The sequence below is a fragment of the Amphiprion ocellaris genome, chromosome 11, assembly GCF_022539595.1.
Source record: "Amphiprion ocellaris isolate individual 3 ecotype Okinawa chromosome 11, ASM2253959v1, whole genome shotgun sequence".
Classification (NCBI taxonomy): Eukaryota; Metazoa; Chordata; class Actinopteri; family Pomacentridae; genus Amphiprion; species Amphiprion ocellaris.
This window is the reverse complement of record NC_072776.1, coordinates 35,264,805-35,291,752: the sequence shown is the minus strand read 5'-3', so window position 1 is coordinate 35,291,752 and position 26,948 is coordinate 35,264,805. Positions and strand designations below refer to the sequence as shown.

General features: G+C 39.2%; 1 protein-coding gene and 1 long non-coding RNA gene across 3 annotated transcripts in view; both read left to right on the top strand.

Annotated features, from left to right (window-relative positions):
* Positions 1-7,329, top strand: part of rif1 (replication timing regulatory factor 1) — a 37,887-nt gene extending 30,558 nt beyond the window's left edge. For both annotated transcript variants that reach the window (XM_035940873.2, XM_023294019.3), the window contains 7 exons: positions 1,175-4,216; positions 4,307-4,435; positions 4,978-5,064; positions 5,335-5,450; positions 5,526-5,676; positions 5,755-5,875; positions 6,582-7,329. In XM_035940873.2, coding sequence (XP_035796766.1) covers positions 1,175-4,216; positions 4,307-4,435; positions 4,978-5,064; positions 5,335-5,450; positions 5,526-5,676; positions 5,755-5,875; positions 6,582-6,865 — 3,930 coding nt within the window. In that variant the 3' untranslated portion in view covers positions 6,866-7,329. The remainder of the gene's footprint in view (positions 1-1,174; positions 4,217-4,306; positions 4,436-4,977; positions 5,065-5,334; positions 5,451-5,525; positions 5,677-5,754; positions 5,876-6,581) is intronic.
* Positions 7,330-8,759: 1,430 nt separating this feature from the next.
* LOC129350085 (uncharacterized) lies at positions 8,760-26,373 on the top strand. Its single transcript, XR_008603312.1, has 5 exons — positions 8,760-8,909; positions 15,869-16,017; positions 17,677-17,825; positions 18,807-19,111; positions 23,678-26,373. It is a non-coding gene; the product is annotated as an uncharacterized LOC129350085 (long non-coding RNA).
* The last annotated feature ends 575 nt before the right edge of the window (positions 26,374-26,948 follow it).

The window sequence follows — 26,948 nt, the reverse complement described above, 5'->3', positions numbered from 1 at the left end:
CAATAAAAGTTTTTAAAAAATCAATGAGACTATGTACATAGATGATAAAAATACTGGTACAGGGGGTCCTTTCGTCGGAGTTCTGTTCCTACGGTGTGACATAAGTCGATTTTTGCCAGAACTCGGAACTCAGGTGAAAATGAAAACCAAGCCGTTACCTGCATCACGATATCAATCAGTTTACATGTTTGTACAACTACAGTAACACAGACAGTCATTAGCTCACACTGAAACACAACTCAGTAGGAAAACACCGGCCACAACGTAAACAAAGCCTTACATGTTCAGGTATCCGCTTTTCATCACCGATGATCGTCGAGACAGTCGTACGACTTCGTCCAAGCTACTGGCCGATGTTCGTCTGTGTTTCGTCCTGTTCCCAGCGTTTTATTAGAACCAGATTTCCTTTTCTTCGAAGCATCAGAAGCATCTGACTTACGCTGGGAGCCGTAATGAAGTTAGCGAATGTAGCATAGTCCAGTGTGGCAGCAAATGTAAACAAAGCCGTCTTGTAGCGCCGCGTGACGACTGTACATGCAGTATTCATCCACTCCGCTCAGCAACTAGTTCCACCGAACCAGTTCAGATGTAATGACGTAAACCGATGACCTCCTGTACTAACAGAAATGGATGAATAAAGGTCAAAATTTTATTGTTAAATTAAAGAAAACATCTCCAGGTTAAAGTCTGGATACAGCTACTAAAGCTCCGGTTGTTGTCATTTTACCAGAATCAACTTACCTGAGCTGGGATTTTCTACCAGATTTACTCAGAGGAACTGTTTGGATAAAAAAAAAAAGGAGTGATCCTGGAAGGAGGCATTAGTTCGACCTGCAGCTTTAACAGCATCACTGATTCTAGTTAAACAGAATCCGTCTGTTTGTTTGGGTCCAACAGCTGGAAAATCTGGTCGCTTCAACAGAACATTTCCATTAAGACCTGGTCCTGTCCAGAGTCTGCAGCTAAGATTGCGATTTCAGAGAAAATAGAAATCATCTCTGCGTTACTGTAACTGCAACAGAGAATAAAGAAGCGTTCTGTACTGTACTTTCATGTGTTCAGTTTGACAGGATACTGAACTTACATTTTCTACATATTCATTGTCAGATCATCACAGAAATGTCTGTTTTCTGTCTGCAGACAGATTTAGAAACTTGTGTTTGGTTTTATTTAGGCTCCTCAGGAAGACATGGAAAACGAGGTCAATGCAGAAGTTCTAACAAAAGACAATCAGGCCTACGTCAGCCCCAAAGATCCTGAGGACACAACGGAAAACCAGCAGCAGGAAGAGATCCTCCCCGACTCTGCAGATGTTTCTATGGAGGACGATGATAAGGCCAAAGGAACGAGTCCCAACATCTCTGCTTCTTCAGATCTGGTCTCAGGAACTCCACAGAAACCCAACAGCCGCCGCCAGTCGTTCATCACTCTGGAAAAGTACGCAGAAGGAAAAGCTGCCAGCCCGAGCAGCGTTTCCTCCTTCACAGGTCCTCTGGTAAAGACCTCCAGTCAGAGACCCTCCTCTAAGGATTTCCAGACTTCCACTGGTTCAGACTCTCAGGATTGCCAGACTAAAACAGGAAACTCGCAGAGTTCCGTCAACGATGTCCCAGAGTCTCCACGAAGACCAAAGGAGTCCAGGACGAGAACCGAACCCGTGAAGCTGACTGAAAGACTTCCTAGTGACTCGACTGAAGATGAGGACGTTATCCCAGATACTCAGACTGAAGTGGAGAGCACCAAAGTGACTTCAACATCAGAGGAAGAAGTGAAACTTTCAAGCCCGGAAGAGGAATCTGAAGCAGTGATGGATGATTCTCAGTCTTCTCCTGACAAACCTAAACGGAGTCGAAGCTCCAGAGTACGACCTTCACTTACTGGAGAGAATTCGGAAGAACAGGACGCAAAAGACATTTCAAACAAAAAGAAACGCTCTCGAGAAACATGTGTGACTGAATCTCCACAGCTGCTACAAAGCCGACCGAACACGAGGAGTAAGCAAGCGGCCGAGGAGAGCAGTGGTAAAATAAGATTACGAAGACGACCTCAGCAGGACGAGAGCGAGTCGAGCCAAAGCAACTCTCAAGGTCAAGAAAACAAACGTAAGAAGATCAGGCTGTTCAGTAGCTCAGAGGACTTCCTCGCTCAGCCTCAACGCAAACGGAGGAGCACCAGCGAGCATTTGTCCAGCCAAACTGACGTACAGTCTCAATCTGATCTTGAAAGCCAGCTGCAAGGTCGGCGTGGTCGACGGAGCAAAGCATCAACGGCAGAAGTGACCACAAAAGATGACCGCAAGCTACAGGAAGACTCCCAGACAGTCGAGCTTGTCGGACAGACGGAAAAAGATGGTGATGAAACAAAAAAAGATTCTCAACTCATGTCTTTGCCTCAAGCAGAAGGCCAGTCCCAAGAGTCTGAAACTGCAGCAAAGACCGAAAAAGATGGTGTTCAAATGACGAAAGATTCTCAAATGCCTTTGCCTCAAGTTGAAGTCCAATCCCAAGACTGTGGACCTGCAGAACAGACGGAAAAAGAAGATGAACTGAAGATGGACACTCAAATGTCTTCACCTCAAGTTGAAGTCCAACCTCAAGACTCTGGACCTGCAGAACAGACGGAAAAAGACGATGAACTGAAGATGTACACTCAAATGTCTTCACCTCAAGTTGAAGTCCAACCCCAAGTCTCTGGACCTGCAGAACAAATGGAAAAAGATGATGAACTGAAGACGGACTCTCAAATGCCGTTGCCTCAAGGTGAAGTCCAACCCCAAGACTTTGAACTTGAAGGACAGACCAAACACGACAAAGAACTAAAGAAGGATTCTGAAATGTCTTTGCCTCAAGCTGAAGTCCAATCCCAAGAGTCTGAGCCTGAAGAAAAGACCACAAATGAAGGAGGAGTTTCTCAGATAGTCATCTCTACTCCAGCGAATGTCGAGTCCCAAGAAGGAACAAGCAAAAAGGAAAACAAGACAACAGAAGCCATCGATGACAACCTCAGTCAAGAGGACTCTCAGGTTATCACACCGTCATCCTCTGTCGGCCAATCTATACGTAGATCCAGAAGACCGAAGGCTTCACCAGAGGCTGCAGAGGCCGAAGACCGAAGTGGAGCCAAGGATTCATTAAAAAAGCAGAGCAGATCTTATTCTCAGACCGAGGATCCCGCCGGAGGTAGAAGGAGAAGGAGTAAGCTTCTTCAGCTGTCTTCTGGCTCGACCCCGGAGAGTTCTCGGTCTTTAGATCTTTCTCAGTCAGAGTCCTCTCAAAGCAGAGGCAGATATTCAACACGAAGGTCCTCTCCAGCAGTAGTAGGTGGAGTGGATTCCTCAGAGTCTGAATCTTCTGATGCCAGAGAAGTTTCCCTCGTCCCCAAAAGGAGAGGGAGGAAACCTCGAGCCTCGCTGCCAAGTCCTCTTGCTGTTGAATCCAAGGACAGAACTGAACAGGTGGATTCTTCTCAAACAGGAGAGAGTCAAAGCACAGAAGCAAAAACTGATTCAGTGGAACCATCAGAAGCACAAGATCTGCTGCAGGTTGGAGGTAATGTCGAAGAGGAAAGTAAGGAAGAGTCACCGATGGAGGTGGAGGACGAAATGACAAAGAAAACCTACAGTGACGATGCTTCTGTGAAAGAAGACGACGCTAAAGATGTGGAAACGCTTGAATCTGCTGGGATCAGTAATGAACAGACTCAGGAAATGTTTTCTGCTGAGACCCTGAAGCCTTCAGAGGAAAAACCCAAAGAAGTGTCTGAAACTGGGGATTCAGATCTGGACCACCAGGATCATCCAGCAGCAGCTGAAGATTCACAAAAAGAATCAGAGCGTCCACATGTCACAGATGAGGTTTCAGACCAGCAAACCGAACCCACCGCCGAGGACAAACCTGCACCTCTAATCAACGGGGATGGAGAAACCCAGATTGTGGAGCCTCAGCATGAAGAGAAAACTCAGGCTGAGGAAGCGGCAGATCCGGATGGCGCTCTAGCTGACGATGTATTTGCAGAATCTACGAGCAAAGACATTTTCCAGGATTCTCCAGTGAAGCAGAAGGACTTGGAGGCCGTGATGGAACCCGGTTTGGGTCAAAGTCCCAGCAGTGGCAGAACCAGAGGAACATGGTCTCCTTCAGTTTCACCCTCCACCAGCATCCTGAAGAAAGGCCAGAAGAGGCCGCTGCAGGACGAGACGCCATCGCCTCTTGTTAAGGTCAGTAAAAAATGAAAGTTTAATTTAAAAATCAGTTCCATGACTGGACTTTTGAGCCTTGCAGTCATTTTATTTTCCTTAACTTTGCAGTCCAGACGCGTCTCTTTTGCTAATCCGATCCAGCAGCAGGAAACGGCGGACGACATCGACCGTCGCAGTCCGGCCGTCAGAACCAGCTCCCCCAGGAGGTCCAAAGGCAGCAACGTCCCTCAACCCAAGGTATGAAATCAGAGAGTCTTCAGGTTGAACTACAGGCAGTGTTTCCACAGAGAGTCTCAGTCTTCCCTGTTAAAAGGGTGTTTTTCTTGCAACTGTCTCCTTAGGGCTGCTCTGGGGGTTCATATGGGTTCTGTAAAGCGTCTTGAGACAATTTGACCTGTAATTGCCGTTGTATAAATAAAATTGAAATGAGTTGAATTGAAATGCATCATGGTTCAGAAACGGTGAACAGGAGATCCATTCAGCATGGTGAAACATCTTTCTACAGCTGATTACAGTCTACAGAGTAGAGAGGAAAAGTCTGGAGAGGAAACATGAAGATATTTATGTCCAAAATTTGTCCAAAATGACATAAACGTGTTCAAAATTATCAAAAACATTGCTTAAGATTATGAAAGATTTGTCAAAAATAGTGTAGATTTGTCAAAAAGCGACTCAAAAATCACCCAAAGATAGATTTAGATTGCAGTGAAAATGAGAACATGTTTGGAGTTTTAGGCTTCTTGTTTTATTTTGGATCAACATTGTGTTTCTTATTGCAGCTCGTCACAACTCCAACAAAAGGTTTGCTGATCCTGAGTCCCAGAAATCTTCACAGTCCGGGTCACAAGAGCTCCAAGAAAAGTCTGGTAGGTACAGAAGTACACAGAAGACATGATTTAAACTTTATTTTAACCTTTAAACTTCCCTTCAGCCCCACTGACTGATCCCACAGATGCAGTCGTACAACTTCACCCTTTATTGTGCTGTTGGTTGAAAATGCCAGAACAGCCTTCAAAGTGCTTCACTGTCAGGACCATGCATTCACTGTGGTAGTCCTGAAACTGGTTTGATTTGACAACCAGCTTTGAATAAACCTACAGTTCATCTGTCAGTCCTGATCGAACGTTTATTTCCAGATTTCGGAGCTGAGTCAGGAGCCTCGGCCGGTCTCCAGGGATTGCATCTACCCGGCTCTGGTCGGCTGCTCCACGCCGGTGGAAGCTGTGCTGCCTCAGATCTCCTCCAACATGTGGTGAGTTCAGTGGCGCGCTGGAACTTTTAAATCTGAGCTTCCAGTAGTCTTACCTGCTGTGGTTGGTCCCGACAGGTCTCGGGGTTTCGGGCAGCTCGTTCGAGCCAGAAACATCAAAACGGTCGGAGACCTCAGTGCTCTGACTCCCGGTGAGATCAAGACTCTGCCGATTCGATCCCCGAAGATCTCCAACGTCAGGAAGGCTCTGAAAGTCTACGAACAGCAGGTAGGACCGAGGTCAGACTACGTTAACCAACAGTAGAGGAACTTCTGGACGTCTGGTTGACCCTCTGTTGTGTTCCAGCGTAAAGGACGAGGTGGAGACGACCTAAAGAGCTTCGATGAAACCGAGATGATGACGTCTGAACTGGAGGAAACTGGAGCTGCTTCCAACGACGACGATAAAACATCAGCAGAGACTCTGGGTGAGGAAAACTATCTGGAAGGTTCAATCAGTCAGAGTAGAGTTCAGATCAACAGACACAAGATGAAAATCAGTCTGAAGAAAATAAAGGTATAGAAGATATGATGGATGGTTCAACAACCAGAGGAGTGTGGTCTGGGATCTGAACCTATGTTGGTCCAGATTATTCAGTAAGGTGAGGAGTTTCCAGATTCAATCTGAAACAACCTGAACTGTTCACAGAATCATCAGAGCCTTAAAATCTAAAATAAGATGAGCCTTTATTAATCCACAGTGGGATTAATTTACAGTTACAGCAGCAAAGATGTGCAAACATTAAGGAAATGAAGTACAGAATAAAAAAAATAAATTAAAAGCATGAAACATTTTCATTTTATGTTTAGATTTAAGCCGAGCAGAAGAAGATTCATACTGAAAAAGTACTTTTAACCCAGATGTCACTTTTTAAAGTTTTCTCCAGCTTCATATCATCACACCGCCACCTGTATGCATTCGCTTTGGTCAGAAGAGACACAACACAACAACAAATAGACACAAAATGACGACAAAAAGACACAAAACCGTCCGCAAAGTTCACCCAGAACTTTTTGAAGTTTTAAAAATAAAAAATTCTTTGAACATTTTCTTTTAGATAGTTTAAACTTTAAAATGGATCAGTTCTACCTGTAACATGACAGTAGTTTCAACTCCGACGTCTCTGTTTTCAGCCACAGAGCTTCTAGATGAATCGGCCTCTGCAGCCGATCAGGACATCTCAGGAAACCAAACGCCTGAAGTCCTGGACGGAGACCAGAGACCTGAAGACCAGAGACCAGAAGACCTTCTGCTGCCGTCTGACGTGGAGCTTCTGTCCTGCAGGATGTCTCCGTCAGAACTGGGGCGCTGCTCGGCCCAGCAGCTGGTCCAGATCCACGACCAGCTGGGAGACATGATGAGGAGAGTGGTGGTGGAGCTGCAGACCAGAGTCCAGCAGACGGACGACCAGCACTGATCCTGGACCAGAACCTCCAGGCCTTTACCCCGACCTCATCCTCAAAGACTCGACAAGGACTGTCTGGTTTTCCCTGTCTGGACGTTTCTCAGCTTGTTTTTCCTTCTTGCTGAAAGTATTTTTCCTAAACGCTAGCGGAGCATTCTGTTGGTGTGTAGCTCCAGCTGTCGGTAGTTTCTGCGAATTTTAAGAAAAGGGAAGAAGCACAGTTTCACTTTGACGCTGTGGTTCTCTGATTTTCCTGCAGGACTGAATTGTAAATATGCTAGTCTCTCTTTTTAGACCGTTTACATTCATCTTGTACATTTTGTAGCATTTCTTAGTTTCTCCGCCTTTTTAAGGTCTTAATGAATTTCTGTCATCATGAACCTTTGTTTACTTTAGATTGTAGTCGCACTTCAGTGTTTATTTGTGGTTTTAAGTACTTCAATAAAAGACCAACCTGATGGTGGTTTTTAAAGAGCCGTTGGAATATTTCTGATGTTTTTCATAAACTGATACTTAAACAGATTTCTCAGCTGTTCTTTAAAGTTTACCCAGAATGCACTTTTTATAGTTTTCTCAGGCCTCATATCATCACACCGCCACCTCCATGCTTCACTGTCAGGACTATGCATTCACTGTGGTAGTCCTGGTCAGCAAAGACGCAAAAGAACCACAAAGACACAAAACCATCCTTAAAAGTTTACACAGAGTGCACTTTTTAAAGTTTTAAAAATAAATAATTTGAACATTTTCTTTTCGATTCTCAGGTGCCAGTAAAGAACGATATGTTTGTATTTTAACTCTGCAGGTTTGAATGTCCAAGTGAGTTTTTTTTTTTTCCAAGTGTGTTTTAAAGCAAAATTCGATCCAGGTTTTGTTTCTGTTCTGATTCCTCCTCTTCAGACGGATCTCCTCCTAATTCTGATCAACCACAACATTAAAACCACCCGGAGGCTCAGTTCCATTCTTTGGCTCTTGGTCGTGTTCCTCCACCTCTTCCTGAGCAGTTTTCATGGTGTAGTGCAGCGTATTATCCAGCAGGGGGAGCTGGTACGTTTGAGCTACAACCGTTTTGTTTTTTTTTTTAGTAATATCCACATGGAGGCAGAACCCAAAGTTTCACCAACAGAACATTTGTAGTTTTAATGTTGTGGCCGATTGAAGTAAAACTCATTGGGGTAAAATTTCCTCTGTTGGTTTTCCTGGACTCTGATAAAATGATAAACTAAACACACAATAACTTTATCTAATGCAAGAAACATGGATCCCAAAGAAATCAACTATAAACTAACAGCATAGTCGATTAATCCGTTAATGGTTTGCCATTTGGTCAATAAAATGTCAGAAGATGGTGAAAAATATTGCTCAGTGTTGAGACACGTCTTGTTTTCCAAAGATGTTCAGTTTACTGTAACATGAGGAACGAAACCAGAAAATATTCACATTTCAGAAGCAGCAGCTTCATTATAAAACACAAATCTTAGACTCATCCACAGTGATCAGAAATGTCTCTTAAATTACTCTATTTTTGCCTAAAATGACCCAAAAATGATGAAAATTTGTAAAAATGATCGTTTCATTGTCTAGAACTTGTTCTGACCAACCACCGATCACACATGCTGACATGAGCCTGGAAAGTTTACCCAGAATTCATCTTCTTCCCTTAATCGTGTCCAAAGTAACCCCAAAACTCACCCAAAATGATCAGAAACGTCTCCTAAACCAGTGATTTTCAACCACTGTGTCGTGAGGAATGATCCAATATCACTTTTTTAAAATTAACATTTATTAATTATTATCTGCAAATATTATGCCATTGTCGAGTGTCTGTGCTGTAATATATAATGACTGGCAGAGTAATGTAATACTCGTCCGGGTGGCAACAGGCAGCTAATTGCCTCGTTCCTTCAAGAGAATTAGTAACGCATGCGAGAGGTCGTGGTGACAGTCATGGAGAAGTTTTTAAAAAGGACAAATGCAAACTCCGAACAAGCAGAGTGATGATGTCATCAACACGAGACGCTGCTTGCTAAACGCTGCTCCGGATCACCAACAAACAGTATGTTTTTGATCTAAATTACTTAATACTGCTGCCTCTACTGTGTAACATACGGTGCCACAACCTTCGATCCATCTAAATCGCTGTTGTTTACACTGGATACACGCATTGGGAGAGCGGAATTATCTCCTCTGCGGCGCAGTGCTGCTGAACATCCAGCGAGAAAAACAACTGAGAATGAAGCCAGAAAAAAACAAAACGGCTCACTCTTCGGAGGAGATCAAACAACCTGGACCGAGCGAAACCATCAAGGACACAGTAAGCAAACCAACTGACGCACTATTTCAAGATTGTGACTTTATCCGCAAAATCAGTCAACTTTTGGTTGAATCTCTGATTGAGCCCATCAAACGGGCTATCACTGACTATCGCAGAAACTGTCCGAGACTCACGAAAGTATGATTTGCAAAGCAGCTGTGACAAACTGAATGAATTACAAAATAAATACAATGACATCGAAGATATTCTGGATGAACAAGAACAATACTCCAGACGAAACTGTCTTGTCATGTATGGAGTTCCCGAAAATTACAGTGAAAATGCAAATCAAGCAATGATGAATATCATCAAAAACAATCTCAAAATCGCCGTGAGACCGGGAGACATCGATCGGAGCCATCGCCTGGGACCCAGATCCAAAACAGACAGACCGAGGGGGATGATTATCAAGTTTGCCAACTACAACATCAGAGATTTGGTCTACAAGGCGAAAAGACGACTAAAGGGAAACACACCAAAGATGCATATTGTGGAGAGCTTAACCGTGAAGCGGGCAAAACTGTTGGATGATTTACGCAAAAAATATAAGGACAAACTTGAAGCAAGCTGGACTCAGGATGGACGTTTGTATTTACTCTCAAAATCAAGTCAAAGACACGTCATAAATAAACTGTCTGATGTCAAAAAGTTACGAGTATAGCCAAAGATCACGTGACCCATTCAGCAGGTCTCTCTAAAGTGCGTAAATCTAACTGACCTACTTATACTTATTTGTTGGCTCTGATCCAGCAAAGAAGGGACCATAGCGTATATATATATTTATTATATATATATTTTTTGTTTCCTTCTCCTAATTGCTTTGTTTGATTATATTGAATTATTTTGATTTTTTATTTAATAGTTTATTACTCAATTAGGTATATTTGGTTGGAGTTGTGAAGTGAGTTTGAGAGGAGTGAGTGTGACTATATGTGTTCTTATTTTGATTTTGAATCACCTAAAGAAATCACTGTAGATTACTTACTTTAATAAACTCAAAATCCGATAGAATTGATTTATTTAATCTTCCACAAATAGAAAAAACAAAAAATTGTAAATCAAGAGTTCCAACAATAAACCCTAATCATGTTGTCAATAACGAAAACATCAGATCACCTTCAACTACTAATAAGAATATTGTATGGGCTTTGATGAAATAATTAATGACCATAATCATGAGGTACTTGAACAGCATTGCTTTGAAAAACTCAACTGCAAGCGAGTCACACCTGAAAATTTAAAGGCCTTCGATAAACTTCCTTTCTCTCTACTACATTTAAACATAAGAAGTCTTAAGAAGCACCATGATGACTTACTTTCATTACTAGCTAGTATGAACCACAACTTTAATATTATAGGTTGCACCGAAACATGGATAAATGAACGCGTGTATCGAGACACACTCAACCTCGATGACTACGAACTATATAATAAAAATAAAATAGGTAGAACCGGTGGAGGAGTGTGCATTTATGCAAACAAGCAACATTCAGTGACTGTCAGAGAAGACTTATACATTGATGATGAACAAACAGATTCTATTTTTGCTGAAATATCCATAAATAATAAGAAAAATGTACTTTTAGGAGTAATGTATCGACCACCAGATTCTGATTTGAACAAATTCTTGACTGAACTGGAAACATTACTAATATGCATAAATGATACAAATAAAAATTGTTTTATTCTTGGTGATTTCAACATCAATTTAGCCGTGGAAAACTGCACAAAATATGACTTTTTAAATTCTCTCTACTCATCATCCTTCTTCCCCACAATAAATGTGTACACTAGAGAATCTAAAACTACCAAAACCATTATTGATAATGTGATCACAAACATTCAAAACATTCGTTTCGATTCTGGTGTTATAAAATCAGATATTTCTGATCACTATCCTATTGTACTCTTTGTCAATCTAAAAACAAAGTTCGAGGAAGAGCTCAACAAATCATTTACCAAACAGAAAATTAAAGTGCTAACAAATAAAAATTTAAGCAAACTATCGGAAAACCTCCGACAAAAATTGTGGGAAAATGTGTATAAATGCAAAACACCAGATGAAGCCTATAATGCTTTTATCAATGAAATAAGTGACAGCATTAACATTGCCATACCAGAAAAGACAATCATAAAAGAGACAAGTGAGCAAAAAAAATGGCTTACTAAAGATATCTTGAAGGCAATCCATAAGAAAAACAAACTATACAGACGTTATATAAACAGACCAACTGATATAAAGATAAATATACTAAATATAAAAATAAGTTAACAAATGTGATACGAGCAAGTAAGCGAAATCACTACAGTGAACTTATTCAGGCTTCTCATGGTGACCAAAAGCAATGCTGTAAAGTGTTGAATAATGTGCTTGGCCAGGGTCAAAAAACCATCATCCTTCCTGACCTCAAAATTCAGCAAACTTATTCTTTTCAAAATCATGATCATCTAGCAAATGGCTTCAACAACTACTTCACCTCCATTGGCCAAACGCTGGCCAAAACCATCCAACCACCACGGGGAGCCACTTATCAACAGTATTTAAAAGGTAACTATTTAAATTCTTTCTTTCTTAAACCTACAAATAAATATGAAGTTGCAAAGATAATCAGGAATATGAAAAGCTCTCACACAGTAGGAGTAGATAATATATGTAGTAAAATTCTTCAATTTATTGTCAATGAAATTGCTGATCCGCTTGTGTATTGCATAAATCTCTCATTATATCATGGTGTCGTGCCTAAACTGACTAAGATCTCTAAAATCATACCAATATATAAATCTGGTGACAAAAACGACCTACGAAATTATAGACCTATATCAATCTTACCCACCTTCTCTAAGGTACTTGAAAGAATTGTGTACGATAGACTAAGTTATTATTTGGATAAACTTAATATACTCACCCCCTCTCAGTATGGTTTTAGAAAAAAGAGAACCACCAGTATGTCCATACTCGATCTTATTGAAAAAATTAGCGATGCCATTGATAAAGGGGAGTGTGGAGTTGGTGTCTTCCTTGATCTATCAAAGGCTTTTGATACCATTGACCATGAAATCTTAAGTAATAAATTACATTATGGCATCAGAGGAAACTCACTCAATTGGTTTAAAAGCTATCTATATGAAAGGGAGCAATATGTGCAAATAAACAATAGTATATCCAGTCGTGAAATTATAAGATATGGAGTACCCCAAGGCTCCATTCTAGGACCTCTTCTATTCATTCTTTATATAAATGATTTTGAAAATGCATCTAACATCACTCATAATGTAGTTTTTGCTGATGATACAAACATATTTATGTCCCACAACAATATAGAAGACCTACAGAACCTATTAAATCTCGAATTAGTAAACATAGATTGTTGGTTCAAATGCAATAAACCTTCTTTAAATATTAATAAAACAAAATATATTCCGATCAAGTAGAAGCCAAAAAAAATTTCACAAAACACAAATCAAAATAAATGGGAGAGCCATTGACAGAGTTGACAATATAAAATTCCTTGGAATATATATAGATCAATTCCTAAATTTCAAAAAACACATTCAGTACCTTACAAATAAATTATCCAAATGTGTTGGTCTCTTTCTCAAGCTCAGACATTACCTCCCACTTGAAGCGCTTCTAACGCTATACCGATCATTATTTGAACCACATCTAAATTATGGTAATGTCATATGGTGCAACACATATCCAAGTCATTTGAAGAAGCTAAAAACATTACAGAAGAAAGTGATTCGTGTGATATCATGGGCAGATTTTAATGCACCTTCGAATTCACTTTTTTACAAATTCAAGATCCTGAAGCTCACAGAGTGTAATACATTACAAAATGCTTGCATGATGTATAGTGTGGTGCATAAACTAAATTTACGACTCTGTCACCTCATTCCAGTGACCTCTTCAGATCATGAATATAACACCAGAAAGAAACACCAACTAAAGGGGAAAAAACGTAAGTTACAGTGCACCAGTTTTAGTATCTCAACAAAGGGTCCAAATATCTGGAATGCACTTGACAGGAACTTACAAGAATTAAATAGCCTGGATATCTTTAAAAAGAAAATGAAAACAGAATTATTACTTAAATATACTGAACCCAAACCCCAGAAGGCCAGTAAATGAAGCTGTTCAGACAAAACCTAATGATATAAAAAACACAAAATGCAAAATATGTGTACTTACGTATATGAATATATATGTTGAGATGTGTGATTTGTTTATTTATTTTATATATGTCTTTCTTTCTTTTCTGATTATGTTTTATATTATGAATGGAATGAAGTGGAACTAGTAAATATATGGAAATGGTGTAATGATGACTATCAATGCTGATTATGATTATGTGAATATAGGTAACATTACCGAATTAAAATGTAAGGAATAATTGTATCTTATATTACTGGGGAGTGGACTCGATAAGTTCTTTGAACTTTTGTTTCGCTCCCTTTGAGAAACAATGTATTGATTTTCCTCAGAATTGTATTATATGCTTTATGTTTATGTTTATGGCCCTGGAGAAGATTCTGACCCAGATGAAGGCCCTAGTATGACTGGTGGTAAAAAGAAAGCAAAGACGGTGAGCTTGAGGCAATATGGTCCGTGTATATTTTGGCAATTGGATTTTCCGTTCTGAAATGGGTATTGAAAAACAAAAAACGAGGTGGTTATTTAATCGGTGTATGGGTCGCTCATTTGTTTTTCCGTTTCAAAATAAAATGAGAAAAAAATCGGGGGTTTTTTTGTTTAAAAATTAAATTCTAAAAACAAAAAATAGAGGAAAAAAAACGTGTTTTTACCAATTTTAAGGTCTAAACAAAAGAAAAAGCCTTTTTCCCATTTGGAAGCTACCTGCAGAACCGGAAATCAAAGTCATTACTCGTGGCGACTTGACTTCACTTCTCTGTCCCAAACTCTGAACCACGTACTGTGAAAACAGCGAAGACATGTTTGTCTTATTTAGAGGAAGTAGACGCATCACACTGAGAGCTCATGATCTCAGTGTGAACAGAATCGCTTTAATATTCCAAGTAAGTATTTTTAAGTGTTAAAATGTGAAAAACTCTGGCGATTCCAGTTTAATCAGGTGAACTGTTGATAGTTTCCGTCTCCAGATGTTTCCTCCTCAGATTCGTCCAGACCACACCTGACTGTGTGTGAAATAAAGATACTAGATAAAGAAAACCTGCTGAAAAACGTCGGCATCACTACTTAATAAAGTCTATATCCATGTAAATATCACCTACAGACAGTAAAAAGAAATGTGCTGGTGAAATAAAAAAACACGTATTTTTTATGAACGGTGAGAGGAAACGATGGAATCCAGAGATAAAATCAGAGACCACAGTCTGACTCATCATGCCACCGATCAGTCCGATAAACATCCCGCTTCATCCACAGAGATCTTTGTCATCCTGTCAGGTGTTTAACACCTGGGGATTGTTCAGGAAACACGCCCAGGTTAACTGTAGATAATCACAACTTAACACAGGCTCCCTGGTTAATAACGAGACACAAAACTAATTAATGTCTCACCAAAAAAATCCCACAACATAGAAGCTCGTCCACTCCTGTGTGTTAGTCTGAGTTCAGTGGAACTGATCCAGAGCAGAACTTCAGGTTTAACTCGGGTTTGTTCTCAGAAACACTCAGACCCTCAGCAGCCTCCCATCAGAACAATACGCAGCAGAACATCAGCTGGATCTGATAAAATACATCATAACAACACGCACCAGAACATCAGCTGGATCTGATAAAATACATCAGAACAACACGCTGCAGAACATCAGATGGATCTGATAAAATACATCAGAACAATACGCAGCACAACATCAGCTGGATCTGATAAAATACATCAGAACAACACGCTGCAGAACATCAGCTGGATCTGATAAAATACATCAGAACAACACGCTGCAGAACATCAGCTGGATCTGATAAAATACATCAGAACAACACGCTGCAGAACATCAGCTGGATCTGATAAAATACATCAGAACAACACGCAGCAGAACATCAGCTGGATCTGATAAAATACATCAGAACAACACGCTGCAGAACATCAGCTGGATCTGATAAAATACATCAGAACAACACGCAGCAGAACATCAGCTGGATCTGATAAAATACATCAGAACAACACGCAGCAGAACATCAGCTGGATCTGATAAAATACATCAGAACAACACGCAGCAGAACATCAGCTGGATCTGATAAAATACATCAGAACAACACGCAGCAGAACATCAGCTGGATCTGATAAAATACATCAGAACAAACTGAGACCACGTTGTCAAAACTGGTCACTCAGAAAACAATAAAAACACGTTCAGTCCTCCGTCCTAACCGTCATTTCAGAGCACATTAACCGCTGACAATATTAAATAAAAATGGAAGTAAAGTGATCCGATCTGGGAAAAACAAACAATATACACTATATAGCCAGAAGTATTTGCTCACCTGACTTGACTCGCATATGAAAGTAAGTGACATCCCATTCCTAATCCATAGGGTTCAATATGACGTGGGTCCACCCTTTGCAGCTAGAACAGCTTCAACTCTTCTGGGAAGGCTGTCCACAAGGTTTAGGAGTGTGTTTATGGGAATCTTTGACCATTCTTCCAGAAGTGCATTTGTGAGGTCACTCAAAGCCACCAGGAGCTGGGTCTTTAATATAACCGCCGTCTCGTTACAGAGTGAAAGTAGCAGTTCCTCCTTAAGGTCAGAGATTGCAGCATCTGAGGGCCTCTTCAAAAGAAGACGTAGTTGATGAAGGCGTTCTGGAGCAGGACCAGAAAGACCACGACCAAGCAGCCTTGAGATCTTAGACAGCGTCTCCCTCAGGTGGGTGTTAACGGTGTTCACAGTCAGGTCTGTGGTAATCCCATCAAAAAACAAAACAGAAAAAAATCTAGATTATAAATCAACATGTAACCAAAGCACTCTGTGTATAACGCCATAGTATAGGGTGTAGTTCAGAAAATGTCAAAGTATAGTATACTTTTCAAGAATAACATAGTATGGCCTGTAGTTCATCGTATAGCATGTCGTCAAAAAAAAAAACATAGATTATTATGTGGTTCAAAAAGCGCAAAATGCCTAAAATTGTCATGTATGATATGTGGTTCAAAAAATGTCAAAGTGCAGTATATTGTCAAAATAGGATGTTATTCAAGAAAACATCAGCGTATAATATGTCGTCTAAAAAATGCCATAGAATAGTTTCATTGCACAAGTAAAAGTATAGTAATTTTTAAAACTGTTCAAATTCTTATATGTTGCTAAAAAACAAAAAAAACTAAAAGAAAAAAACATCATAGTAATATGTCAATTAAAAAAGCCTATAGTATAGCATGTAGCTCTAAAAACGTCACAGTATAGCATGTCGCTCTAAAAACGTCATAGGATAGCATGTCGCTCTAAAAACATCATAGCATAGCATGTGGCTCTAAAAATGTCATAGTATAGCATGTGGCTCTAAAAACGTCATAGTTTAGCGTGTTGCTCTAAAAACGTCATAGTTTAGCGTGTCGCTCTAAAAACGTCATAGTTTAGCGTGTCGCTCTAAAAACGTCATAGTTTAGCGTGTCGCTCTAAAAACGTCATAGTTTAGCGTGTGGCTCTAAAAACGTCATAGTATAGCGTGTCGCTCTAAAAACGTCACAGTATAGCGTGTCGCTCTAAAAACGTCACAGTATAGCGTGTCGCTCTAAAAACGTCACAGTATAGCGTGTCGCTCTAAAAACGTCATAGTTTAGCGTGTCGCTCTAAAAACGTCATAGTTTAGCGTGTGGCTCTAAAAACGTCATAGTATAGCGTGTCGCTCTAAAAACGTCACAGTATAGCGTGTCGCTCTAAAAACGTCACAGTATAGCGTGTCGCTCTAAAAACGTCACAGTATAGCGTGTCGCTCTAAAAACGTCACAGTATAGCGTGTCGCTCTAAAAACGTCACAGTATAGCGTGTCGCTCTAAAAACGTCACAGTATAGCGTGTCGCTCTAAAAACGTCACAGTATAGCGTGTCGCTCTAAAAACGTCACAGTATAGCGTGTCGCTCTAAAAACGTCACAGTATAGCGTGTCGCTCCAAAAACGTCACAGTATAGCATGTCGCTCTAAAAACGTCACAGTATAGCATGTCGCTCTAAAAACGTCACAGTATAGCATGTCGCTCTAAAAACGTCACAGTATAGCATGTCGCTCTAAAAACGTCACAGTATAGCATGTCGCTCTAAAAACGTCATAGAATAGCATGTGGCTCTAAAAACGTCATAGTATAGCATGTCGTCCAAAAAACGTCATAGTTTAGCATGTCGCTCTAAAAACGTCATAGTATAGCATGTGGCTCTAAAAACGTCATAGTTTAGCATGTCGCTCTAAAAACGTCATAGTATAGCATGTCACTCTAAAAACGTCATAGTATAGCATGTTTTGATGGATGTTAACTTTTCGCTCAAAGCCACCAGGAGCTGGGTCTTTAAAATAACCGCCGTCTCGTTACAGAGTGAAAGTAGCAGTTCCTCCTGAAGGTCAGAAATTGCAGCATCTCAGGGCCTCTTCAAAAAAAGACGTAGTTGATGAAGGCGTTCTGGAGCAGGACCAGAAAGACCACGACCAAGCAGCCTTGAGATCTTAGACAGCGTCTCCCTCAGGTGGGTGTTAACGGTGTTCACAGTCAGGTCTGTGGTAATCCTGTCAAAAAACAAAACAGAAAAAAATCTAGATTATAAATCAACATGTAACCAAAGCACTCTGTGTATAACGCCATAGTATAGGATGTAGTTCAGAAAATGTCAAAGTATAGTATACTTTTCAAGAATAACATAGTATGGCCTGTAGTTAATCGTATAGCATGTCGGCAAAAAAACCCAACTGATTATTATATGGTTCAAAAAGTGCAAAATGATAGGATGCTGCCTAAAATTGTCATGTATGATATGTAGTTCAAATAATGTCATAGTGCAGTATATTGTCAAAATAGTATGTTATTCAAGAAAAAAATCAGTAAAATATGTCGTCTCAAAAATGCCATAGAATAATATTTCATTGCACAAGTAAAAGTATAGTCATTTTAAAAACTTTTCAAATTCTTATATGTTGCTAAAAAAAACAACAAAAAAGCAAAAACAAAAAAAAGTCATCGTAATATGTCAAATAAAAAAGCCTATAGTATAGCATGTCATCCAAAAAACGTCATAGTATAGCATGTCGCTCTAAAAAATGTCATAGTTTAGCATGTTGCTCTAAAAACATCACACTATAGCCTTTCATCCACAAAACGTTGTTCTGTCCTGGCTGTCTGAAGTAGGTGAGGAGCAACACAAAAACAGTCCAAACGCTGGTTTCCAGAAGGTTAGACGAGTATTTATTTGAAAGAGTAAGTTTACAACAACACAACATGTGAGAGGGTTAAAAGCAAATGGGTGTTAGTAAAATAAAAATAAATAAACAGAACTAAAAGTGAACTTCATGTTGACATTGATGGGCATTCCAACCAGGAACAAAGTAAAAGATAATCAATACAAAAAAAACCTCTTCCTGTTCACCTCTTAAAACCCAAAAACACACCGCAGTAGCACCCTAAACTAAAACTACCAATGGGTTCCCTGTTTTCCTTTGTGAACAATTCAAAGGTCCCTCTCTATCTCCCCACACATCCACCAACCACTGGAACACATCTCCAAAGTTCTGCTGGACCAGCTCAGCTTCCCCTCAGAAGAAGTGGTGCCACCTGCCAGATGAAGGAGCCTTTTGAGAGGCAGCTGGCATCGTGATTGGACTGTACTTTGGTCTGTTCCAGTCCAGCTTCAGCTCCAGAGACGGCAGGCGGGACGAGTCAACGGAGGCCGGATGGACGAAGGCATGCAGCTGAGTACAATCCAGAAAACAACAGAGGAGGAGTGTAGCAGCCCAGAGCCAGAACAACCAGAGTAGCATGGTATGTCTCTTAGAAAGCATCATAGTATAGCCTTTGGTATGAAAAAACACCATCATATACATCGTATATTGTACAAATAACAAGTCAAAGGAAAGAGACATACATTGTAGAATTGTAGTAATTGTGGGCTGACTGATTTACTGATTAGCAGTATTTTATTTTTTACTGATTTATGGTAATAAATCAATTTAAAAATGGTGCTACTTTGGCTCTGAACCTTTATCTACCTGTGGTCGCTCTGTCTTCTGGAGTGATTTGATTGGTTATACGTAACGAATAAAACTCCTTTAACTTAACATCTGTAAACAAAACAAAAATGTATCAACAAAGTTTTCTGTTAGTTTGTGTTCTTCTAAGTTTAACTCCAAGATTTTAAATACTTTCATTTACTGCAAATGAATATCTACTCCAAATGTCTCACTAATAATCATTATCAGCCTTAAAAACCTACAAAACACCCCTCTATACTCAACCACACTTAGTACAGTCCGGTTCCCCCTTCTATAAATCTGCTTGGAATCTTCCACTTCCTGTTTGTCAAAGTGGCCTTCTACCTGGACAGGTTTTGTTGGAGCTCATGCAACAAACATTTTGGGTAACTGCACTTTAATATGGATGGATGACACTGAATTAGAGTCTGTTTTAATGAGACTGAGTTAAGATGTGTAGATCTGTCATTAAATAGGAAATTATTTCTCAGAATTCACAGAGAAAAGTCTGAAATGTTTGCTAGGTTAGCGTCCCACATGTTCTTTGGCTCAGCTAAAGCTAACTCTCTCCAACTTCTGGATCTCTTGAGTTGCTTGTTGTTAAAATATCTTGCTAGAGGTGTTGAAGCTCAGAAAGTCTGAGATGTTTGTTCAAAATAAGCTCATTCTCAAGTCTGATCTGAACTGTCCTCTTTTGTTTGAACTTTCCCTAAACTTAGGAGTTAATGACAGAGCAGCACATCCAGACTCAGTCTCATTTATGTAGAGATTAAACTTCAGTGTCATTCATTGATGTTAAAGTGCAGTTTTTCAAATGTTTGTTGCACATGCTCCCGACCAAACCAGTCCAGGTGGAAGACGATGTGAAGAGAAAGCTCCAGAGGATGAATATCACACATTTACGTTGGAAATAAATGTCCTTTAATTAGACATTGTCATGCAACAGTTGGATTTCCCTTTAATGATGTTCAAATCTTTGTTGAGTGTTTTGTTGATGTTGGTTTCTAAATGTTTTCTGACACTCGGCCCCAAAGATTAAAACCTTCTACGGCCCAAAACCTGCAACAATTCACACATTATCAACTATCTTTCTGACTAAACTAAGGTAAAAAGTGAAAAACTGCGTGATTCCTGCATCATGAATGTAAACCTTTTTGGTTTTTATGACAGTAAACTGAATATATTTGGGTTTGACATTTTATAAACCAAAACAAGAAATGAATTAGTGGCAAAAACAATCAACAGATTAATGGACAAAGAAAATGTGTTTTCCAAGATACATCCAATTTGAAGTCAATTTTATTTATATAACGCCAATTACAGGTCAAATTGTCTCAAGACGCTTTATTTTTATATATTTTTTGTCAATTTAAAATATAACAAAATAAGAAATTTAAAGCTCTTGACTAATCCAATTTATTATTTGGTTTTTAAGAGACTAATGGACAATTAAAATAACTTTCTCCACTAAAACTAATAAACATGAGGTCAAATAGAAGGAAGAGTTTTAAATACTGCAGTCCCACGACGACAAGAATAAAGTTTGTCAACAAAAACTAAATCTGCTGGTGGATTCTATGAAAGTCTTAATAAATGATAATAAAGTGTGATACTAAAGATTTGTGGTGCTAAAAATCTCCAAGTAAAGATATGAAGTTGAACATCCGGTGGAGGTTGATAAAAATTGACCTCCCTTCATTTCTCTGGAGCGACTCCATGGATTTTATGGATGGTGGTTAAAGACCTGCTCTTCTAGTCGTCTTCCTTCTAGTCGCTGTAAAAAGTCAGTCCATCCTGGCCGACTTCAACACCTCTTCATGACAACTTGTTCTGCCTCTGACCTGGTGGAAACTCCAGAAACTGGGGAAAATCTGTGGAGACTCGAAGAACTCGTGGAGACTCGAAGAACTCGTCGGGCGGGGGAAGGTGTGGTGGGTGGTGGGGGGAGGTGGGGGAGTAGAGGGGGGGAGGCCACCACCCACCTCCCCGCCTACTCTCCGCCCTGACTCCACCCAGACTCCGCCTTGGCTCTGCCCATGTGATCGCTTGGAAACTACGATGTCAAAGGGACGACGAATTTATTTCTTTTTATCTGATCTGTAGCTCAGTGAGTTAAGGATTTGCCTATGGAGCTGCAGGTCGCTGGTTCAAGACCAGACACTTCTTAAATTTTCTCAAAATTCTGACAAAGACAAAGAAAGAAAAAGGCCGGTGGCAGGTCTTGAACCTGCGACCTTCCGCTCTGTAGTCACTCTTCTTATCCCCCTGAGCTACTCGCTCAGATACTAATTCTTCTTTTTTTTGCGCATTTATCATCTATTTTTTGTCGTTTTCGAGTTTTTTTTTAACTCGAGTCTCGACTCGACCGTTTTTCTCAGGAGGCTGGACTTCAGCCTTGATGCTGGAGGGTGGAACCCTCAGTTCCAAGACTTTCCAAAGCCTCCACACCTCCCGAGTCCTCAGGACCTGAGCTTTCACACAGTCTGAGGGCTGAAATTTTCTAAGTCCCACAGTAGTTCTCTGTTAGTTTGAACCTTCAGACAGTCTGAGGGCTGAAATCTTCTAAGTTCCTGAGTACTTCTCTGTTAGTTTGAACCTTTAGACAGTCAGAGGACTGAAATCCTAAAAGTTCTTGAGTACTTCTCTGTTAGTTTGAACCTTCAGACAGTCTGAGGACTGAAGTTTTAAAAGTTTCTCAGTACTTCTCTGTTAGTTTGAACCTTCAGACAGTCTGAGGACTGAAGTTTTAAAAGTTTCTCAGTACTTCTCTGTTAGTTTGAACCTTCAGAAAGTCTGAGGACTGAAATTTTAAAAGTTCTTGAGTAGTTCTCTGTTAGTTTGAACCTTCAGACAGTCTGAGGACTGAAGTTTTAAAAGTTTCTCAGTACTTCTCTGTTAGTTTGAACTTTCTGGTTAACAGAAGCCTTAAAACTTGTGACCATGAGTCTTGATTTCACATTTAGACCATCCATCTGAGTTCTTCTCAGACCTTCACCTGTGGGTTTTTTAGAAATCCTCAACAAACTTTGATTCTCTTCACTGAACAGTAAAGTTTGTGGAGATCAGAAGGTAACATTAGTTTGATCAATGCCTTCAACTACTAGTAGACTTTATCTGGAAAGCAGTTTTCTGAAATGAATTCTTAGTAAATCTGTCCACAATCAAACCAAGAACATAGAAAGAGGAAATGTTTGAAGAAACAACTCGATGTTTTCATTTCAGACTAGAAAATGCTTTAAGAATTTTATCTGTTTTTGCTCTTTTTGATCGTTTTATTGTCTCTTCTGTTTAATTTGATCTTCTAAAGTCTAACTGGTGTCTTTTCAAATGTTTTGTCTTTAGTTTGATTCTTCTTAAATGTTTAGTTTTGCTCTTTTCTCACATTTTATTCTTTTCTAACGTGTTTTGATTGCCAAATGTTTTGTCTTTTTAATGTTTAATTGTTCTTTTTTCAAATGTTTTATGGGCTTGTTTGAAAAATTTCCTTTTCATTCCCAATATTTAATTTTTCATTTAAATCTTTAAGGTTTTTCTTTTACCATCTTTTAATGTTTAATGTTCTTTTTAAATGATTCATTGTATTTTCTGTTTAATTCCTATTTAAAGTTTTGTCTTTAAGATTTAATTTTCTAATTAAACATTTATTTTTTTTATTAAATGTTTGGGGTTTTTAAAGGTTTAATAATCTAATTAAATGTTTTGTATTTTTTTAAATGTTTAATATTCAACTTGTTTAATTCTATTTTTTAAATGTTTAATTGTCTTAAATATAAACATTAAAGATGAAAATATTTCATCTTTAATGTTTCATATTTTTGTTTAAAAAATTGTGTTTAATCTCATAATTACATGCTTTGTATCTTCTGTTTAATTATCTAATTAAATATTTTGTGTTTAATATAATTTAATTGTATTTAATGTAGTTTATTTCTTTAATCTTTATTTTCTGTCAAGATATTAACCCCAACCTTAAAAATGAAACAAACCCTTAAATCACAACGAAAATACTTCTGTTGTCACAATCATGAGTTAGTCAATTATTCACTTTATCAATTCAACTTTATTTGTTTAGCACCTTTTACACAGATGACAAAACTAAACAAGCAAAGAGAACAAACTATGCTAAAACTATGATTAAAACTCAAAAACATTTAAAAAAAAAAAAGATTTAACATGGTAATAAAATATGTTGTGTCCAGGGGATGGAGGGAGTTTATTGAAGTCTTCTTGGGCTCACATGGGAAATCATTTAAAATATGAACTTGATATTCAGTCTAAGGAAACTGCAGAGCAACAGAAGAACCAACAATATCTCCTGTTTTCTCCTTTAATGAGTCGACTCTTCTTGTGCTTTCAGACCAAAGAACTACAGACTCTTCATAACCTGCTCAAACTCTTGGTACAGGACCTCACCACACGGGTCAAGAAGGTTTCTGTCTCATTTCTACTCTGAAGCTCACCTTCTCCTGCTCAAACTGCTGACAAATGTTTCTGCTGCTCTAAAGACTGGTCTCCAGAACTTCCTAAAAACTCTCAAAGTCTCTTCTGCTGCAGGTTGCTTTGTAGAACTGTTCCAGAAAACCTCACTAAACCACATGGAGGGGCCTCAAGATAGTCGTCCAAATGAAACCATACAAAAACCAAACTAGTACAACCCAAACGCTAAAGTCTCCTGCAGCCTACCAGAGAACCTCTGAGAACAGAGAATCAGGACAGGAACTCTTACCTTCTGGACAACCAACGTTGGTTCTCAAACAAGAATACAGAATGTGTCTGACCAAAAACCTCTGAAGACTCACTACAGCCAAGATAAAGACACAACTCAGCTGCATCAAATCCACTAATCACTGCACACATTAACACCATGTGCTAACTGTGGCTAAAGAACCACATTTACCAAGACAACTATCCAGTACAAAGCTCTAAAACACACCAAGAAACACATTAAAGATGATTTTACTGCTGGAAGCTGCAAGCCAACGCCTAAAGAACAACCTAAAGCAATGGAGCCAAACCAGGTTCAGTGGTGAAGAGAAACAGAGGAAATGTTTGTCTGCAGCTAAATAAAGCAGGAAGACACTGAGCTGCTCAGGTGTTCCTGATAACACCAAGCAGCCACCTGGACAGCCAATAGGAACACAGCCACCTGGACAGCCAATAGGAACACAGCTTCCTGGAAGTCCAGAGGGCTGGCTTAGTCAAGGAAATTTAGTTTAACGTTGAAGCAGAAAGTTAACAAAGAAAGTTGAAAACCACCTTCTGATCCCTGAAATCTCTGAGTTTTCACACAAAGAACACCTGAACATGTCAAAGTGGTTCCATAGTAGAACCATCATTGTAAAAACATCATAGTATGGTGTGTTGCTCAAAAAACATTAGGACCCAGCTGTCTCGGGTCGCAGAGGAGCAACACAAAAACAGGACAAACACTGGTTTCCAGGGGGTTAGGAGGATATTTATTTGAAAGAGGAAGTTTACAACAACACAACATGTGAGCAGAAAAATCACAGTCTGTCTTTAGTTCAGCTGAAAATATTAGTTTTTGTCTTTTTTATTGACCAAACTTTTCAGGAAGTAGATGAAGAATAATTAAAGCTCTCATGTAGAAGTCCAACTTATTTTGGATCCTTGTGGAGAGTTTAATCTTAGAGTTTGTAAAGCTGTTGAGTTTTTAGAGTCACATGGATTGTTTTGACATTTAATAACCGAGTCCTGAAATAAAATTACAGTTGTGGATTTCTGTCATTTAGTCTGGACTAAACAAATAACAGCAGCATAAATCTCAAACATCATTATGAGGCGTCTGGATTGAGGTTTCTCACTTGATAATGATCAAAACATGAAATTTAGGTTGGTTTAAAGGAATATTCCACCTTAAATCTTTGAATGTTGACCTAAAAGGTTGGTTTCAGGAAGTATTCCACCTACAAGGCCCTCACACATCGACCTTAAAGGAACATCAGCTCCTCTCCTGTGGAACCAGCTCCCAGTTTGGGTTCAGGAGGTGGACACCCTCTCTATTTTTAAGACCAGGTTTAAAACCTTCCTTTTTGACAAATTTTATAGTTAGGACTGACTGGGGGACCCTGAGGGGGTCAGCTGGAGTCTTCCTCTTGACGTCCCTTTAGTTCTGCCCCTAGTTCTGCTGCTATAGGCCTAGGCTGCTGGAGGACCTCTCTGGATGCACTGAGCCCTTCTCTAGCTACCTATATATTTACTATATATACCATTATTGCATTACACTCACTCTGTTTCTCCCTGTGTCCTTTCTCCGAGTGTCCCTGGTCCCAGAGCTGGATGCTTCAGATCTGTGGTTCTTCTCCCACCAACTGGCCTAATCTCCATCATGTCCACTGTGGGATGCTGCTGCTGACCTTCCTCCAGCCCATTGCTTCCAGCTGCCCATTCCTACCAATCTACTCTGCATTGCCCTTACTATAGTTGATTTGCTCATCTACATATTTTTGAATTTACCACCAGCTATATATGTGGTATATTTAATGCCAGAGCCGTACACCATAGTAGCAAACAATAATTAGTTTCCATGTTAGTTGTACTTTGCATATATCATCTGTCTTATCATGCATTTATCAAACTGTGTGTTTTATGGTCCTTGCCCTGCAAAATACTTTGTAAAAGCGACAGGTCCGTAGCAGCTTTCATTTTTTCAAAAAACTTTTCGGTGACCCCCCCAAAACCATCTGTTGTACCCCCCTAAATAATGTAAAAGAGGCAGTGAAAAAGATTATGGTAAGGTTTTCTTTGAAAAAAAATCATGAATTTTGGCGCAATAAAAACGCCATAGTATACTATGTCGAAAAGAATATGGAATTTTTCAAACATGTTGTAAAAACGTGCCATATGATGAAATAATGTAAAGGAGGCCGTGAAAAACACTCCAGAAAGGTTTTCTTTGAAAAACAAAAAATCATCATGAATTTTGGCGTAAAAAAAACGCCTTACTATACTATGTCGAAAAAAAATGCCATTTTTCAAACATGTTGTAAAAACGTGCCATATGATGAAATAATGTAAAGGAGGGCGTGAAAAACACTCCAGAAAGGTTTTCTTTGAAAAAAAAACCATCATGAATTTTGGCGCAAAAAAAACGCCTTACTATACTATGTCGAAAAAAAATGCCATTTTTCAAACATGTTCTAAAAACGTGCCATATGATGAAATAATGAAAAGGAGGGCGTGAAAAACACTCCAGAAAGGTTTTCTTTGAAAAAAAAAACCATCATGAATTTTGGCGCAAAAAAAAACGCCTTACTATACTATGTCGAAAAAAAATGCCATTTTTCAAACATGTTGTAAAAACGTGCCATATGATCACATAATGTAAAGGAGGGCGTGAAAAACACTCCAGAAAGGTTTTCTTTGAAAAAAAAAATCATGAATTTTGGCGCAAAAAAAACGCCTTACTATACTATGTCGAAAAAAAATGCCATTTTTCAAACATGTAAAAACGTGCCATATGATGAAATAATGTAAAAGAGGGTGTGAAAAACACTCCAGAAAGGTTTTCTTTGAAAAAAAATAAGTCATGAATTTTGGCGCAAAAAAAACGCCTTACTATACTATGTCGAAAAAAAATGCCATTTTTCAAACATGTTGTAAAAATGTGC